This window comes from Xenopus laevis, chromosome 3L, assembly GCF_017654675.1.
Source record: "Xenopus laevis strain J_2021 chromosome 3L, Xenopus_laevis_v10.1, whole genome shotgun sequence".
Classification (NCBI taxonomy): Eukaryota; Metazoa; Chordata; class Amphibia; order Anura; family Pipidae; genus Xenopus; species Xenopus laevis.
In genome coordinates this window covers 96685024-96702119 of record NC_054375.1, presented here as the reverse complement: position 1 = coordinate 96702119, position 17096 = coordinate 96685024, and the positions used below count along the sequence as shown (strand labels likewise).

Genomic DNA, 17096 nt, shown 5'->3' with positions numbered 1-17096 from the left:
TCCCGGCCACAGGTCAGGCTACACCTACATTTAACTGTAGGTTAAGTTTCCATGTTGAAAGAGTATCTATTTTGTACAACTCTAAAGAGAAGGTGGAGAGGATCTGTTGCTTTCATACATTTACTAAAATAAGAACATTTATCTGATGTGCTAAGAAATAGCAAAAACAATCATTCTTTTCATAGATTATGTGTTTGTGAAACATGATGCTTCTCCTAAAGCAAAACATATTTGTTGCCATCATTACACAATGCGGCTGTTAAACCTGTTTTGGCTGCTGAGCTATTTGATAGTCCTGGAAAGGAAGAATCACATGATTATAGCAGGATTTATTTTTATTACTTTATCTTATTTAATTTTATTAAAATGCTGTTTTGCTTTGTACACCCCATGGTCACTAAACCTATTCATTGTCTAAGAGACATACTGAAACTGTGCATCCGACACCCCTTCCGATATATATATTATACTGAAACTGTGCATTCCGATATATATCTGGGTCCTCCAGAAACCCTTGCTCTACTTTAGCAACCAATCAGAAGGCTGAATTTACTGGCTGGTTGCCTGCAAAGTGCCAAGGATAGCAAATTTCTTATGAGGAAATCATTGTTCTGCACTGCAGGGCAATATTTAGTGGCTTTAGTGAAGCCTTGGGAAAAACAGATTTTGTTTACCCATTATTTTTATTAAATAGCACAGCCTTAACCCTTTAACTAAGGGCAGTACATACAGTATATAGTGTCCCACCACACCCTGAAATACTTGCCATTGCACCACCACAGTCCCTCAGTAATACAATAAACCTATTAACCCCACTTTAACCCTACTATACTAGTTATAATGAACTCCCCTCCTTGAAGCCACTATTCCCACTGTAACAGCCACATTGCTTATCCTGCCATGAGGAGATGAACAACAACCTTGCCTCAGTTGGCACTTTATGAGGGGTGGTGGCAAAACATTCTTGATAACTTAAAGAGCCTAATCTCTCTTTCTTTCTTCTGGAAATGTGACTACTCTAGTGCACTAGAAATGCAGAACCTCATAGAGTTGCCACCTGTCCAAATTAGGAAATCTGGACAGGATTCTTCAGTGAATGATGAGGTAATCGGCAATTGGCTGATCGCTACATCATTTACTGTGGAGTCCTGTCTGGATTTCCTAACTTAAAATCAGACGGGAATAGCCACCCTCTATGAACCCGGCAACTGAACTTCACCACCTCGCACTTTGCATGAACTTCCCTGCTTCAAAAGGTGGCAACCCTACCCCTCCAACCCTTTGAGTGCAGGAGATGTGAGGGTGGAGTTGGTGGTGTGGAATGGGATCACCACCTTAGACACCTCAACCTACTATACCTGATATGCCATATGTATTACCCAGATCATATTATCCCCCACTGTTACAGGCACCACCTCACCCTACTATACCTGGTATGCCACATTTCTAACTCATAACTTATTATCCCCACTGTTAAAGACACCATCTAATTTTTTAATGATTTTTTAGTGCAACTTTGAATAAATATTTTTACTTTAAAATGTTTGTGACCCTCTGTGGAATCCTTTGGAGCGCCTCATTGCCCATGCTGCTATTGTCTACCATTTGTAGCTCCCTGTGCTGAGGGTTCAGGGCAGGTGCACCCTGACCACATTTTTCACTTGGTGAGTGCCTCTACTTGGTCCTCTGTGAGCTCTTTCTCTTTTGACAGATCCTACCAAAAGCATACATTAGTAGGCCCACCATTACAGTAATGATGTAACAGGGTTACCGCTTTTACTGCAGAGCCTTCCCATAGCTTATTCCCACTGTTACAGGAACCATACTACCCTACTGTACCTGTTAGTCTCTTTCAAGAGAATATTATTACTACTGTTACAAGCTCCATCTTATCAAAATGTTCCCTCCCAGACAATGGTGTAACTAGTTGTTATGGGTCTCACTGCAAATTCAATTTTAGGCCCCAAAACATAAATAAGTTGACTTATACTGCCAAGAAATATTGACATTATGCATTAATTAAGACCCTACTGGGCCCTCCACATTCCTGGGTCTGCCTGCAACCACAGGGTCTTCCTCCTCTGCTCCCAGTGGATAGTATGCCTACTGTTAAGAGGTACCATTTCAACCCTACTATACCTGCCATTCCACAGTACCTAGCCAGTGCATATTATTTCCACTGTAACAGACACACTACCTGTTATCCCATTCTATTCCCAGAGGCAGCTATCTCTACTGTTAACGGTGGCTTTCTCTAGCTTTTAGTAGCTCCCACTAACTATGTTTCTGGAAGAAACTAGTAAACGATTCTCTGTCTAAGCAAAAACTGGTATATCTGGCATATGGAAGCCCTGAAAAATTTGAAGAGATTTGGGGGATCTTGGCTAAAACATCAGCCTTCATGGACATTACAGCTGTTACCACCTAATTAAATCTTTTACTTACTGAGCTAAAATTGGGCCAATTGGGCTCAACTGATTTTACTTTTAATATACATACCTTAAGAGCATCTGGATCTGCAAAGTAGACATGTTCTCCCCATTTAATTCCAGTCCATAGATCATATATCTGGGCTGCTATATGACTGAGAGGCAGGTAACTGACTATGGTTTCCTGCTGGATCTCTGCAGGTCTCATGTCACCTGCACAGCTTGCATGGGCAGCTGTCCAGGTTATCTGTGTAGGAGAGGAAACAAATACAGTAACTATGGTGTAATCCTTGGCTATACAGGAAAGCTGTATATTCCCCATACATTGTCATGACTCAGCATAACTCCTTTTGGGTTTCCAGTGGTACCAGAAGTGTAGATGAGGACACAGCATTGGTTGGCTTTCTGTGAGTTTATGATGTCATCCAAGTGAGCATCTGTGATGTTGTTCCCAAATTCCATGAATTCTTCCCACTAACAAAAAAGTTTGAAGAAAAATTAACCTTAATGCATATGTACTGTATATTATAATGTTTGAAAGATAAATATTTGAATGCAGTATAATATCGGTATATAGCCTAAATAGAATAAATACATTTGTAATAATGAATATATGTTTCACTCTGTTTTATTCTTTAGTTCTTAGGAAATTAGCAAATACTCAGGGCTACCAATGTTGTCTAAGGACATAATGAATGTGTTCCTTCTATGTCATAACCTTTATTGTATGTAATGTGTTCCAGCTATTTAAAACGATGCATAACTATTGTTGCAGCTAACCAAATGAAAAATGTATAGATAAAAATAGCTTGTGGTCTTAATGAAAACCTTTAATTAGTAAACTATAATCCAGCATTTTGGCCTTATTTCAAAGCCTTCAAAAAGTAATGGTGCTATGTAATATTGCCTACCGTGTATAAATTTGTCCTCTTCTCCTGCAAGCTGCCTTTATACTGAACAACTGCTTTAAGATGAGGTAGATGATCCCAAATCTGTAATTTACAGAACAAAGTAAGTGTATATATCTTTCAGCTGCCAGTACTTTATATTCCTGGCCCACTAGGGGCAATCCTACAATACATTGCAGGAAAGCCACTCATCAACCTATAGGGAAGAGAAAATCATCATGCACTGTTGTCACTGTGAGAAATTATATTCAGAATAGTTATAAAAACAGCAGATTTTTTTCCACCAGAAATTGGAAAAGACAAAAATAAATCTCAAAAGCAAAGAGAATGAGTCTCCGCTTCTGTTGCAAATAGAAAAGGCTGTTGGTTTGGGGCAAGTCTTAATTACCCAGGGGGTTTTAATTACCCAGATAGTGGCTTCAGCACACGTACTGCAGTACTAAAGGGATACTGTCATAGGAAAAAAAAATTTTTTTCAAAATGAATCAGTTCATAGTGCTGCTCCAGCAGAATTCTGCACTGAAATCCGTTTCTCAAAAGAGCAAACAGATTTTTTTATATTCAATTTTGAAATCTGACATGGGGCTAGACATTTTGTCAATTTCCAAGCTGCCCCATGTCATGTGACTTGTGCCTGCACTTTAGGAGAGGAATGCTTTCTGGCAGGCTGCTGTTTTTCATTCTCAATGTAACTGAATGTGTCTCAGTAGGACATGGGTTTTTACTATTGAGTGTTGTTCTTAGATCTACCAGGCAGCTGTTATCTTGTGTTAGGGAGCTGCTATCTGGTTACCTTCCCATTGTTCTTTTGTTAGGCTGCTGGGGGAGGGGAAAGGGAGGGGGGTGATATCACTCTAACTTGCAGTACAGCAGTAAAGAGTGATTGAAGTTTATCAAAGCACAAGTCACATGACTTGGGGCAGCTGGGAAATTGACAATATGTCTAGCCCCATGTCAGATTTCAAAATTGAATATAAAAAAATCTGTTTGCTCTTTTGAGAAATGGATTTCAGTGTAGAATTCTGCTGGAGCAGCACTATTAACTGATTTATTTTGAAAAAAAAATTTTTCCCCATGACAGTATCCCTTAACAATCCAGAACCTATCCCACCCCCATCTACCTGTTACACATTTGTGCGGTATAAATGTTATGAAGAAAAGGAATGTTCTGACCAAACAATTTGCTGTGCCCTTATGCCGGATCTTCTGTTAATAATAAACCATCAATGAAAGTTGTTCTACTGGCTTTTCTTGTTTAGTTCTTTAAGACTGTACCTGCAGGATTTTCCCCAGCTGTTTGTCATTCTCAACCACAATGATGTTCATTTTGCAGTCGCTTGCGACATAATGACAAGCTTCTGGCGAATTGGTTGTGTAAATCCCTGTGATGATCCCCCTAAAGTTAAATAGAAGCAGTGTTATATCTACTTTAGTTCTTTACAAATGCAAGCTGTTTATCTGAACAGGTAAATATAGCTGAGTTGAGAGATATATAGAGTGGAGTGTCTTCTATCTTAATAAGCCATTTATAGCACAATTGCATCTAAACTGGTCTGCCATCTTGCCCAAAAAAGTGTTACTCCAGTATGAACAAAAATATAATAAATCCATTATTTAGTCCTATGCAACTTAATTGAAGCTTAATTATTGCATTACAAATTGTGGCCAAAAAGACAAAGCACCTATGAACATGTTAAAATGGAGGTTAAAGATAAAATGGATAAAATAAATGATACCTAATTAGTTTAATTCCAAATAATGATCACAAGCAGGCCATGCGCATGACTAAGTGTGCTAGAGATAGGAAAAGGTTCAGTTTGCTACTGTATTTTTAGCATTTGACCTCAGAGACTGCATAAATGAGGAGCAAAGAAGCTTGTTAACAGGCAGATGTGTATCATTTCGCACTTGATAAATGAACACATTTCTTATTATTTCATTTCCACAGGTTTGATTAAAGGGGTATTTTGAAATTATTTCCCCAGACAGGTCAACACTCTTAAAATAGAGGACTCTCTCTTTCATGTCAAACCTATTTCAGTGTTTTATGCATTCATCTTTTACATTTAATTGTTGGAGGTATACCGTTTTTTTATGGCTCTGAATTTTAAGACTGCTCTAATAAAGCAGTGGTTCTTGATGCATAGCTGGCAATAGAGACATAAAAGAGTCATTTGCATGGTTTGAACAATAAATTCTTACAATCTTTACTTTACTGTTTAATGCAATGCTGTGTGTGTGTAGGTTACGACGCATGATTACTTTGTGATTTAGGTAGACTTTCACTGTGTTTGTTCCCATTAGTGTACGTAGTATTTTTTATCTGTGTTTATTGATGGTACGGGTTAAAATTTTAACAAAAAGCAAAGCTATCCCGTCCAAACTATTGTAAATCTGCAGCAGCATAATCTAGGCTACCAGACTTTAGCCACATTCTCTTCCCAGTAAAACAGTAAACCCCTGTATAATGAATATCTTCTTTCAGACATGAGTAACACTAAGAAAAACAATAACTACATACATGAAACAGTTCTAAAAAATAAAGAGAGAGAGGCACACATTCTACATATTTATTTTACTTACCCAGCAAACACAGTTCCAATTGCTGAAATAAACCATTCCTCTGAGTTAAACCCCAGAATCCCGACACTGTGGAAACGTTCTAGACCAAGCTGCAAATATAATGCAAAACATAACGATGGACTACATTCATTATTATCAATGAAAAAACAAGGGGTAAATGTGAATTTGAAATTGAAAAGGGCTGCTAATAGGTTCAGTCATGTGATTATTTTATTCCCACATTCTCCATCAGTTTCACTATATCTAATGCAGAATAAATATAGTGATCAGTAATTAACTGAGAGGGATAATCATATTAAATGTCTTATCCTGTAATCACATGAGTGTTTGCTACAGTATATTTTTGGAACATGGCATGAGATTTCAGGTGGGTTTATATTCCAATACCAAAGAGGGCACCTCAAGGCCAAGCCCTCTTGTATGGCCCATCTGCCCCTACACTCCCACTTGGCTCGCTTCTGCTCCCCTTTGTGCATGTGTGCCATCCTGTGTGCCAAATTCTACAATATTCTGAAAATGCAGAAGCAGCTGGGTTGCATGTTGCCCCTTAAAGGAGAACTAGACCCTAAAAATGAATAGGGCTAAAGATGTCATATTGTTTGTAATGACCTTATTATTGCACCAGCCTAAAGTTTCAGCTCCTCAGTAGCAGCAATGATCCAGGATTTCAAAACTGTTACAGGGGGTCACCATTTTGGAAAGTGTCTGCGACACTCACATGCTCAGTCAAGCTTAGGGGTTGTCGCAAATTATCAAGTAGAAAATTAGGTTTGCCTGTAATATAAGCTGATGCTACAGGGCAGATGCTAGTTGCACTGATTTCTGCAACTGCCATGAAGTAGTTATCTGTATTAATAATATTATATTGTGACATTTATATTCTATGCATACTGTATATTTTGAGTTGGTCCCTAAGCTCAGTAAGTGACAGCAGTACAGAGTATGTGCAGTGAATCAGCAGAAAAGAACATGGGGAGCTACTGGGGCATTTTTGGAGACTCAGATCTTTACTGCTAAAGGGCTGTGATTGCATTGGGCTGGTACAGAAGCCCAAAACATAATGTACAACATTTCTAGCCTACTTCTTTAGTTAATCTTTAGTTCTCCTTTAACTTGTTCTGCCCTAGGCCCAGGACTTTGTGGCCTTTCCTCAAACCTGGGCCTGAAAGCTTGTAAACCTGGAATAATTGTGCAATTTTCCTTAGATTATACTATAATCATTTCGTGCAAACTAGTACCCTAAATGGAAACAGATTTGCCCAGTATATCGGAGGAGCAAGATACATTTGTGAAAACATGGCCAGCATGGGTAATGTTTTCAAATTCACAAACAATTGCAATGGGACCAGGAGTATTATTAGGCTTCCATACATTGTATAATGTTGAGATTTGTTTTTAATGGCAAAGTATAAGCTGTTACCTCAGATTGGAGAATGTAAGTATGACCACATTTTCATTTTCCTTATATTTTCTTACCTATTTTACCTATAGGGCATTACTGTAATTTTTGGAGATGCTAACGCCCCAGTTCTTCCTAGTTATTTGCTTTGGAATGTCCCCTTAGTGGGTATATGATGATCTTGGCTAATCTGGAGATAATATACAGGTTATAGCAATATTCATTAACTGACTATATATTTGAGCTACTTTTGTACAATCTTTGCCTTTAATATATTGTAAGCTTGCCGAATATATCATTGTTTCACTGTCTTTACTTTTGAATACCTTTTCTAAAATGTTAAATAGAACCAGGGGGTTAACTATAAAGGAAGCAGACCCTGCGGCTGAAAGGGGGCCCAGGATGTATAGGGGCCCCACGAGGCCCTAATTAATAAGCAATTTCAATATATATTGGGAGAAAAGGACCACTTCTGGGTATTTTGGGGGACTTAAAAAACTTTGCTGTGGGGCTCAGTAGCATCTATTTACGCCACTGAAAAGAACCTTACTGATAATAAAGAATACATTAAAAAAACAGATTTGCCAAACTTCCCGGTTTTATTCAGGAAGTATAATTGAAAAAGCCAAGGAGTACAAGGAGGTCAGGATATGTTTCATTGACTAAAGGGATACAAGGAAGAGTTCAGCCTGCAACAACATGGATATTCTCAGTCACCAGAAACATGACTAATACATGATGAATCCTGATAACCCAAACAGAGGGCAGGGCATTACTGGAGAAACACTATCCGTATGGTTGCTAAGAGTCTAAACCAACTTGAAACTTAAAGCGATACTGACACTACATACTCCTCTTCAAAAAATGCATGTGCATTAAAAGGGGTTAAATAGGTTTTACTGATAGGTTTGCTTTTCTAAGTAATTGTTACTTGAAGTACCTAAACCTGACTGTTTTGCCAACCTGACTCTCCCTTCTCAGCCCCTGCATGAAGGAACATGGTGGATCAGAAAGGAAAAGTAAAAGCAGCAGGCAAATACTCATAAGGCAAAATTCAAAATAGCATGCAAAGTCAATGTTATGATAGATGTAAAAAAAAGGTTTAATATCTAGTGTCTCTTTAATAATAATACTCCTGACGTAACCCTACTGATATATTAGATCTGTATGCTCTGCAATACTTTTCTCTCTCTCTGTAACTTCAACCGAATATGACTCAGAATTCCCCAGGGCTTTCTGTTTACTTTCTGTGTCTATTAAACACACATAGTGAAGCAGTTTGACTGGAAAGTTTACTGCTTTCTGCATTGTGAAATTGGCCTGCTTAGAGCAGGTAAATTATATGACTAACTGTGTGCCCCAGCTGCTGTATGTGTTCAGCTCCCAGCCACAGGCTTCCTGACAACACTGGCATATTAGTATGATAATATATAACAGGCAATCATTTAATACTACTGGATTATAATTTTGAATTGATTGAACTTCTAAAGATGGGGCAGAGAAAAGGACTAGTAGTAAGCCAGGCTCTGCTGTACTTAAAGATGAAGAGTATTGAATATTTGTTTATTCTTAGCCTCCTTAAAAAGTGATCAACTGCAATACGTTTTTGTTTGGATATTCTTTATACATGTAGACCAAAATGACCAGCTGCAAGGAAACTTCAGAGGGTGATCTCATTCATGAGGACGTTGACAGATACTTTGGGGTTGAAAACATTAAGCCCCTGCATGCAATAGCCCTGCATATCTCCCTTTCGCATGTGTTATTTCACATTATTTCAAATAATTTGGACATTTAGGGTAAACAGGCAGATTCAGGGAGATTATTCGCCCGGCGACAAATCTCTTTTTTCTGGGCAACTAATCTCCCCGAACTACCTCCCCTGCCTTCCTGCTGGCTAAACTGTAAATTGCCGGCGGGATGGCACTCGGCGCGATTCTATTTCCAAAGTTGCCCGAAGTTTCCTTGTGATTAGAGTTTTGTCACTCCGAAGAAGAGGAGATTTGTCCCCGGGCGAATAATCTCCCTGAATCTGCCTGTGTGCCCTGACCCTAAATGCAACAAAACTTTTTCTGGGACACCCTCCCATCCAGGAGAAAAGCAATGGCTTGTACTTTTTGTGCACAAAGCTTTGTACCTCCCCCCCACTAGGGTCCACCACCATTCTATCTGACCAATCAGATATCAGTACTCTTAAAGTATAATTGAATGCAACAAAATGTACCTAGGGGTTTAAATGCTGCTGAGCTTCAATGTGAAATCTGTTTACCATGAAATCACAAGCCTGACAATCTGATCAATCAGATGAGCCTCCATTCCATAGAGTTATTCAGTATGCCTTGAGACAAAAGACAAAAAATGCCCTAGTGGTTTTGAAAGATGCTGAGCTTCAGTCCGCCATTCGTGTACTAAATTGCATCTGCCATCAGACCACACTGACTGCATCACCCAGTGGAATCTTAGCAACACTTTGTTGCAATTGAGATACCATATACTGATAGATTTTCAATTCTGACTGGTTTACAAGCGAATGTGAGCACAGGTACAGGCATAACTGCTGAAATTACAACATTTCATAGCACTGGAAAATTTCTCAGCAGTGCAAATGTTCTAAATAATGGTTAATAAATATTGTCATAAATATTGTTTAAAATAATATTCAATTATTTTAAAGATGTAGCATCATCTTTCCTGGGCAACATCAGGTACATGAGCTAGTATTCACATACAATTTTAATTTCTCTATTGGAAAGTCTTCTACTGGTAGACTCCATGAACAAAAAGTCCATGCTTACTCTTTTGTTTCTGTTTAAATGAGAACTAAAGCCTAAAAATGATTATGGCTAAAAATGCCTTATTTTATAGGCTGAACCTATTGCACCAGCCTAAAATTTCAACTACTCAATAGCAGCAATGATCCAGGACTTCAAACTTGTCACAGGGGGTCACCATCTTGAAAAGTGTCTGCAACATTCACATGCTCAGTGGGCTCTGAGCAGCTGTTGAGAAGCTAAGCTTAGGGGTCATCGCAAATTATCAAGCAGAAAATAAGTTTGCCTGTAATATAAACTGCTACAGGGCTGATTAAATGATGATGCTAATTGCACTGGTTTCTGTGCTGCCATGTAGTAATTATCTGTATTAATTACTAATCAGCCTTATATTGTGACATTTATATTCTATATGTACTGTATATTGTGAGTGGGTCCCTAAGCTCAGTAAGTGGCAGCAGCACAGAGCATGTGCAGTGAATTAGCAGAAAAGAAGATAGTGAGCTACTGGGGCATCTTTGGAGACACAGATCTTTACTGCTGTAGTTGCCTTGGGCTGGTACAGAAGCCCAAAACACAATGCACAACATTTCTAGCCTACTTCTTTAGTTAAGCTTTAGTTCTCCTTTAAGAGGCCTGAACTGTGAGGATACTTCAGTCACCATACAGCTATTCAGCTAGCTAGTGTTTCAGTTCCAGCTGGACAGACCAGACTGTTGACTACTAACATAAAACATTTAAATAATTAGCTTTCTACTAAGCAACATCATGCCTAGGGAAAGAGTGCTAAATACACTGCATTAGGATTCATTTTTCTGCAACAGACTGGCCTAGATGTGACTTTTCCTCTAGTGTTGGGACTGTAGCAGGGAAGTGTGTTTTCTGTGTGTATGAGGTGTGGTGTTTTACTGGTTTACTGTTTATGGTGGTGAGAGGGCTTGAACTGTGAAAAAATACAAGTGTAACTGTGTTTGATCTAACTAGAATGTGATTGTGTTCAGGTATTAATGTGTGCGAATATTATCACAAATAGTTTACATTTTTACCTATAACATACAAATAAAAACTGTAAATGTACTTTGCAGTTAACTATAATTCCTCGTTCAGCTATAAAACCCACAAACATTTAGTCAGGACTGGAGTTAGAAATATTATGGCCACGGCCCCAATTTAACACTTTAGGGGTCATTTACAACAGCAAGCACAGTTGTGGTTGCTCAAATTTCCCTCCAGTCAGTTGCATGTAAAACCCCATTTAATGCACAGGCTTCAGGCTGGATAGTCTGCACATACCCCACACCACATACCCAAAGCCTAAGTCGAAAGGAGAAGTGAGGTGCCCCTAGGTAGAGCAATGAACGAGATTCAACTTTCTTTATCATTTAGAGTTTTATAATTGTACAAGAGATCTATGCCATACATAATAGTCTACAAAGTTATAGAACTATACAGTTTTAACTAAAAACTATAGAGGCAAAATAGAGGGAAGAAATTTAAAAGGACAGATTGAAATATGAGGACATATAGAGGCAGAGACCACCTGGGTAGAAAAGTACTTATTGTACAACTGAGCATATTTTAAGATCCATTAAGCCATTTAAAACATAATTTATTGGGTCCCACTACTTTTAAATCTGATCCCAAATAGTTGTGCCAGATCATCTGCAAAATATAGCATACCACAAAATACCTACACCTGGAATAAAGCTTCATTGTTGCAGCATCCTATCCTGATTTATGCAATACAGTAAAGCAGCATTATGTCAAGAACAGTCTTCCGTTATGGTAAGTATTTTAAATAGAGGTAGATTGTGTGAATCATGATGGGCAAGAATAGGAATGCATCGGTATATGGGTATTTAAACAGTATTGGCCAGTTGGTCTAAAGTATTTAATTTCCTAAGTAAATATTGCATGTTTTACAGCCATGGAATTCACTAGAAGAGAAAGAGGAGTGTGCTATTTCAGCCATTAAAAATAAGAAAAAAATAAATTATTACATGACTTAATACACTTTTGCAGGGGATTTGTATATTTAATTTCCATATCTTTGCTTAGATCCAGTAGCGTCACTAGAGGGGGGCGGGCCCTGGTGCGTGACACGCAGCCGGGCCCTGCCGCCCTCCGTACGGCCGCATTTGTCCGCATTTGTCAGTGTCGCGCGGGCTGCCGGGGGACCCTGAGGGGATGTGGGCCCTGGCCCGCTCGCACCCCCTGCTCCCCGGTAGTTCCGCCACTGCTTAGATCACACACATCAAGCCAAAAGTAACCAATTTTTATATTTGAACTGTATCAAATGCATAGCGATGCTGTGTTGGTTTACTTTGTGGTTTGTTAGTTCATTCAAACAAGAGAACAGGCAAAGTGAGAGTCCAATTGCTCTTGAACAGTTTCAACTAAAAGACAGCAGGTTATTATGAACGCTTTAGGCAGACAGTAAAGACAGTTAATGTCGGTTATAGAGGTCATGTTATATTTTTATAATGCTCCTACCTTTAAGAAACTTTTGGCAGCTTGACGACATCGTTTGTAGTAGTCCATGAAAGTAACATGTTCCCACATTCCATTCCTCTTGGTAGACATTGCATTCAAAGCCCCATATTTATCCACAGATTCAAGAAACATCTGGTGCACAGTGTTTGGACTCTGAGGGCACAAAGTATCTATCCGAAGCTTAACTGAGTCATTTGCATCTGTGGCCCACAATTTCTCTACAGGAGGGGTGAAACAAGCCACATAACAATAAACAAATCTAATTTGATTTTACAGTGTATAAGGCACTTTTAATAGTAGATTGTAACGAATAAAGTTTACCCTGGTGGTCCAGTGGCTCTCCCTGGTGGGCTAGCGTCCGGCGGGGGAGCCCGACGCGTCTCCAGCAGGGATGCCCACCGTATGTGTCTTGTTCCCCTATGGCGCTCGCTTCCGTGTTTATGTGCCTGCATGATGAAGTCATCATGCATTGGCGCAAAATTCAAACGTATTTAAAGGGATTTCAGTACTGAACACATTGCCTGTTGTTAGGTTCAAATTAGTTCATTCTTGGTGCTATTTCTAAGTGAATCCTGTTGTTCTTCTGGTTATTGACCCTTGCCTGAATATTCTGACCTCTCCAAGCTGACCCTTGCCTGTCTGACTACTCTACATTCTCCAATCCTGATTCCAGCCTGTCTGACTACTCTACGCTTTTCAATCCTGATTCCGACCTGTCTATTCCTAACTCTGCTTGTGCTGGCCCAGCCTGTCCGTCCACGCTTCATTGTCTGGTCTGTCTTCCAAGCTGTGTTGTCTTCCATCCAGTATCCTTGGTGAAACGATCGTGCCCCTTTGCTCATCTAGAACCTTTAGCTTTGCTCCTCTCTTAGTAAGACCCGGCAGCATCCAATTAGCTATGGGCTACTCCTGAGGTGAGAGGCGGATGATAAAGGCGGAAGCAAGAGCCATGACCAGGGAGCCTAGCATTGGTTCTGCAGTTAGGGTGCCGAACGTGACACAGATACAGTTTAATACCACACATATAACATGGTCATGTTTTCATTCATTTAAAGGAAAACTATACCCCCCAAACAATGTAGGTCTCTATAAAAAGATATTGCATAAAACAGCTCATATGTAAAATCCTGCTTCATGTAAATAAACCATTTTCATAATAATATACTTTTCTATTAGTATGTGCCATTGGGTAATCATAAATAGAAAATTGCCATTTTAAAAAATAAGGGCCGCCCCCTGGGATCATAGGATTCACTGTACTCACAAGCATACCAACAAACCATACATGTTAGGTCACATGAGCCAATTAACAGACAGAGTTGTGTTTTTTGCTTCCACACTTCTTCCTGTTACAGTTAAGAGTTGTAGTATTTCTGGTCAGGTGATCTCTGAGACAGCACACAGACCATCACGAAATGGTGGCTCAAGGCAAGAGATGTAAAAGGGCAATATTTACTTAAATATATATTCCAGTTTGGTAAGATTCTTTAATATGCCACTTAATATGATATAAACTATCTGTTGCTTAAGTTTTCATTTTGGGGGTATAGTTTTCCTTTAAGAAGCATGTTTTCATTAATTTAAGAAGCATGGTCAAAACTGTATATTACCCCTAAAGGTAATGGCAAACATTGTGTTTTCAAGTGCTTTTGGTGCTGCATTTCTTCAGTATCCCAAAAACATGGCACCAAACTACCCCCATTGATTGCATCAAAATCTTCTGAAAAGTGCTTGTGTGTGGGGATTTGGATGGGGTGCTTTGTACACACCAAAATCCTGGACAGCGCACTCTTCGGATCACTCAAGGAATCACTTGGGCGTCAGATAATTGGTAAAAGCTTCATTCAATAAAATCAAGCTTTTACCAATTATCTGACGACCAAGTGATTCCTTGAGTGATCCGAAGAATGCGCTGTCCAGGATTTTGGTGTGTGCAGTATTTCGTTTTCCCTTAGCGACGGACTCAGGGCGGCTGCACCTGGGTCACAACGAAGTCCGGGTAAGATACAATATCTTCATCTATTTGGGAAGCTGAATCCGGTGACCTTGCGAGGGGCCTGGGGCTTTGCGCACCCAGGCCAGCAAACCTTAAGGGTGAGCTTGAAACTGGTATTAAGCAGATAATGAAAATATAACAACGAATTAAAATAAATTAATGTATATTAAACAGAGGAACAATTTATCGCAGGACTCGTAGAAAGAAAGAAAAATCTTTTTTGAATCCCATTAAGTAACGCTGTGACAGTGTTTTTGTGATACATGGGGTGCTTTGTAGCCATGTTTTTGAGCCAAAATGTTAGGCAACTTCCTAGAGAATATAATCGCTTAAACGAGACCCCAGAACAAACTTTCAAGTAACTGTAACATTACAATACCTGCCTCTTTTATTGTGGTTATATGCCTTTAAAATTGGTGTTGGTCTTAGAGATCCTATAGAAAATCACGTGCAAACTCAGGCCCTTTCTGTACGGTCACGCTTGGTGCACAGCTCTTCAGGGAGACGGCCCTCCCAAAGTAAACTTGAAGAAAGCAAAACAGGCTGGCACACAAAGCTATTCAAACCGGGGTGCAACCCCTGGTACGTTTATTGCGTCACCGGTCTTAGAGATCCCTCTTATATTAAAAATACAGTGGATCAGTCTGTAAGAAAAATGCTTAATGGGGAACGTGAAAATGAAATTAAAAATTCTGTACCATTTCTGAAATAAGCAAGTTTATCTTCACTATTCCTATCTCAGCATTCTGTCTTCATTCAGGAGTTGGGTGTCAGATGAATCATCCAATATATCTTATAGGGGGGCTCCTTTTGCCTAGAATATGTATTAGAGCTCACTCTATTAAAATAAGGGATGCCACACGTTTCGAGGCATCTCACCACTTCCTCAGAAGCTCAGTTCGCTTCTGAGGAAGTGGCGAGATGCCACGAAATGCATAAAGCGTAGATCCCCTCGTTGTAACAAATATGCTGGAACGTTTTTAAAGTGGACCTGTCACTCAGACACAAAAATCTGTATAATAAAAGCCCTTTTCAAATTAAACATGAAACCCAATTTCTATTTTTTATTAAAGTATTCATAGCTGTTGCAAACTCATTTAAAAATCTCAGCTGTCAATCAAATATTGTCTGCCCCTCCTCTATGCCTAGGCATAGAGGCGGGGCAGACAATTGCTTTCACTTTCCATTCAGCACTTCCTAGATGTCACTGCTCTCCTCACATTCCCCTGTTCTATTCACCATTTAATTGTGTAGCCAGTGCATGGGGATGGACATCAGGTCCCCCATTCTGGTGCACAAACAAGATTCTGAGATGATACAAGGTTTGCCTTAATAACTGTGTCTACAAAATGGCTCCTGACTGCTTGCTATAATAATGAGTTCCCAGACTGAAGGAAACAAGATTCAAATAATGTATATAGTGCAATTAAAGTTCATTTTGCTTGACTAATGTGATAAAATAGGATTTGGAATTATTTTTTTGGGTGATGGGTCCCCTTTAAATGGATTATTAAAAGTGATATTTTACCGCCAGTGCCTGATGCACCATGTGTTACAAAAATTTTCCGTTAATTGGTTTCCTGTGGGGGACAGGCTACACGTGCAGCACCGACAGGAGCGTTGGATTGGAGGTATGATGCTCTCAATTCTTCCATGTAATCACAAATGAATGCAACCTGCATGAATCTGCTGACCTATGGAATATTTGCCCACTAATCCACCCCTTTTCTGATAAATCCATGATTTTAGACAATTGGGAGGTATGTAAGTGTATTATATTTGTTATTGAGTTATAAATTATTTCACCTTCATTTTTCTTGATTGGTACATCAGTGGATTGATCAGCCACCACAGAGGACTCCATGGACTTTCTATAAAAAATGGATCTGGATAATACAGTGATAAGAAAAAGATACACATTTTACTTTGTAAAATAAAAAGTATAATAGGGAAAGTGATAAAGAGCTTTATGTGTAGTTGAAAAATGACTACTTATAGTACTTAGCAAACATGCCAGTGAATATATACTTTGTAACGTTGAAAACTGATAATGGCTTTCATATGCAGGTATGTGATCTGTTATCTGGAAACCGATTATCCAAAAAGCTCAGAATTATGAAAATGCTATCTCCCATAGACTTCATTTTATCAAAATAATCCACATTTCTAAAAATGATGTCCTTTTTCACTGTAGTCATAAATCAGTACCTTGTAAATGATCCAAAAAAAGATAAAATTAATCCTTATTGGAAGTAACCCCAGCTTATGGGTTTATTTTATGTTTACATGGTTTTCTACTAGACAAAGTATGAAATCCAAATTACAAAAAGATCCATTATATGGAAAACACCAGGTTTCTGGTGTAACAGGTTCCATACCTGCACTGCACAGGCATATTGTTGTAAGAAACTCTGTTGCGGGCTTTAAGTTCCTTGCATTAGGGAGGGTAATCAGTTAGTGAGCTCATACCTCTATTTGTTTAAAGTAGTTGGATAAACTGTAATTACCTTAGTGAAG

At 39.0% G+C, this 17096-nt stretch overlaps 1 protein-coding gene across 2 annotated transcripts in view; it reads right to left on the bottom strand.

The window, feature by feature from the left end:
- The window catches only part of acsbg1.L (acyl-CoA synthetase bubblegum family member 1 L homeolog), a 30965-nt gene that overhangs the window by 13148 nt on the left and 721 nt on the right, over positions 1-17096 (bottom strand). The window contains exons 2-8 of one of the 2 annotated variants that reach the window (XM_018252870.2): positions 16386-16465; positions 12584-12801; positions 5921-6009; positions 4613-4733; positions 3341-3421; positions 2754-2903; positions 2500-2676 (exon numbers count right to left, since the gene is read on the bottom strand). In XM_018252870.2, the coding sequence (XP_018108359.1) occupies positions 2500-2676; positions 2754-2903; positions 3341-3421; positions 4613-4733; positions 5921-6009; positions 12584-12801; positions 16386-16443 (894 nt within the window). In that variant the 5' untranslated portion in view covers positions 16444-16465. The remainder of the gene's footprint in view (positions 1-2499; positions 2677-2753; positions 2904-3340; positions 3422-4612; positions 4734-5920; positions 6010-12583; positions 12802-16385; positions 16466-17096) is intronic. The other variant, XM_041586654.1, reaches the window with a different exon arrangement.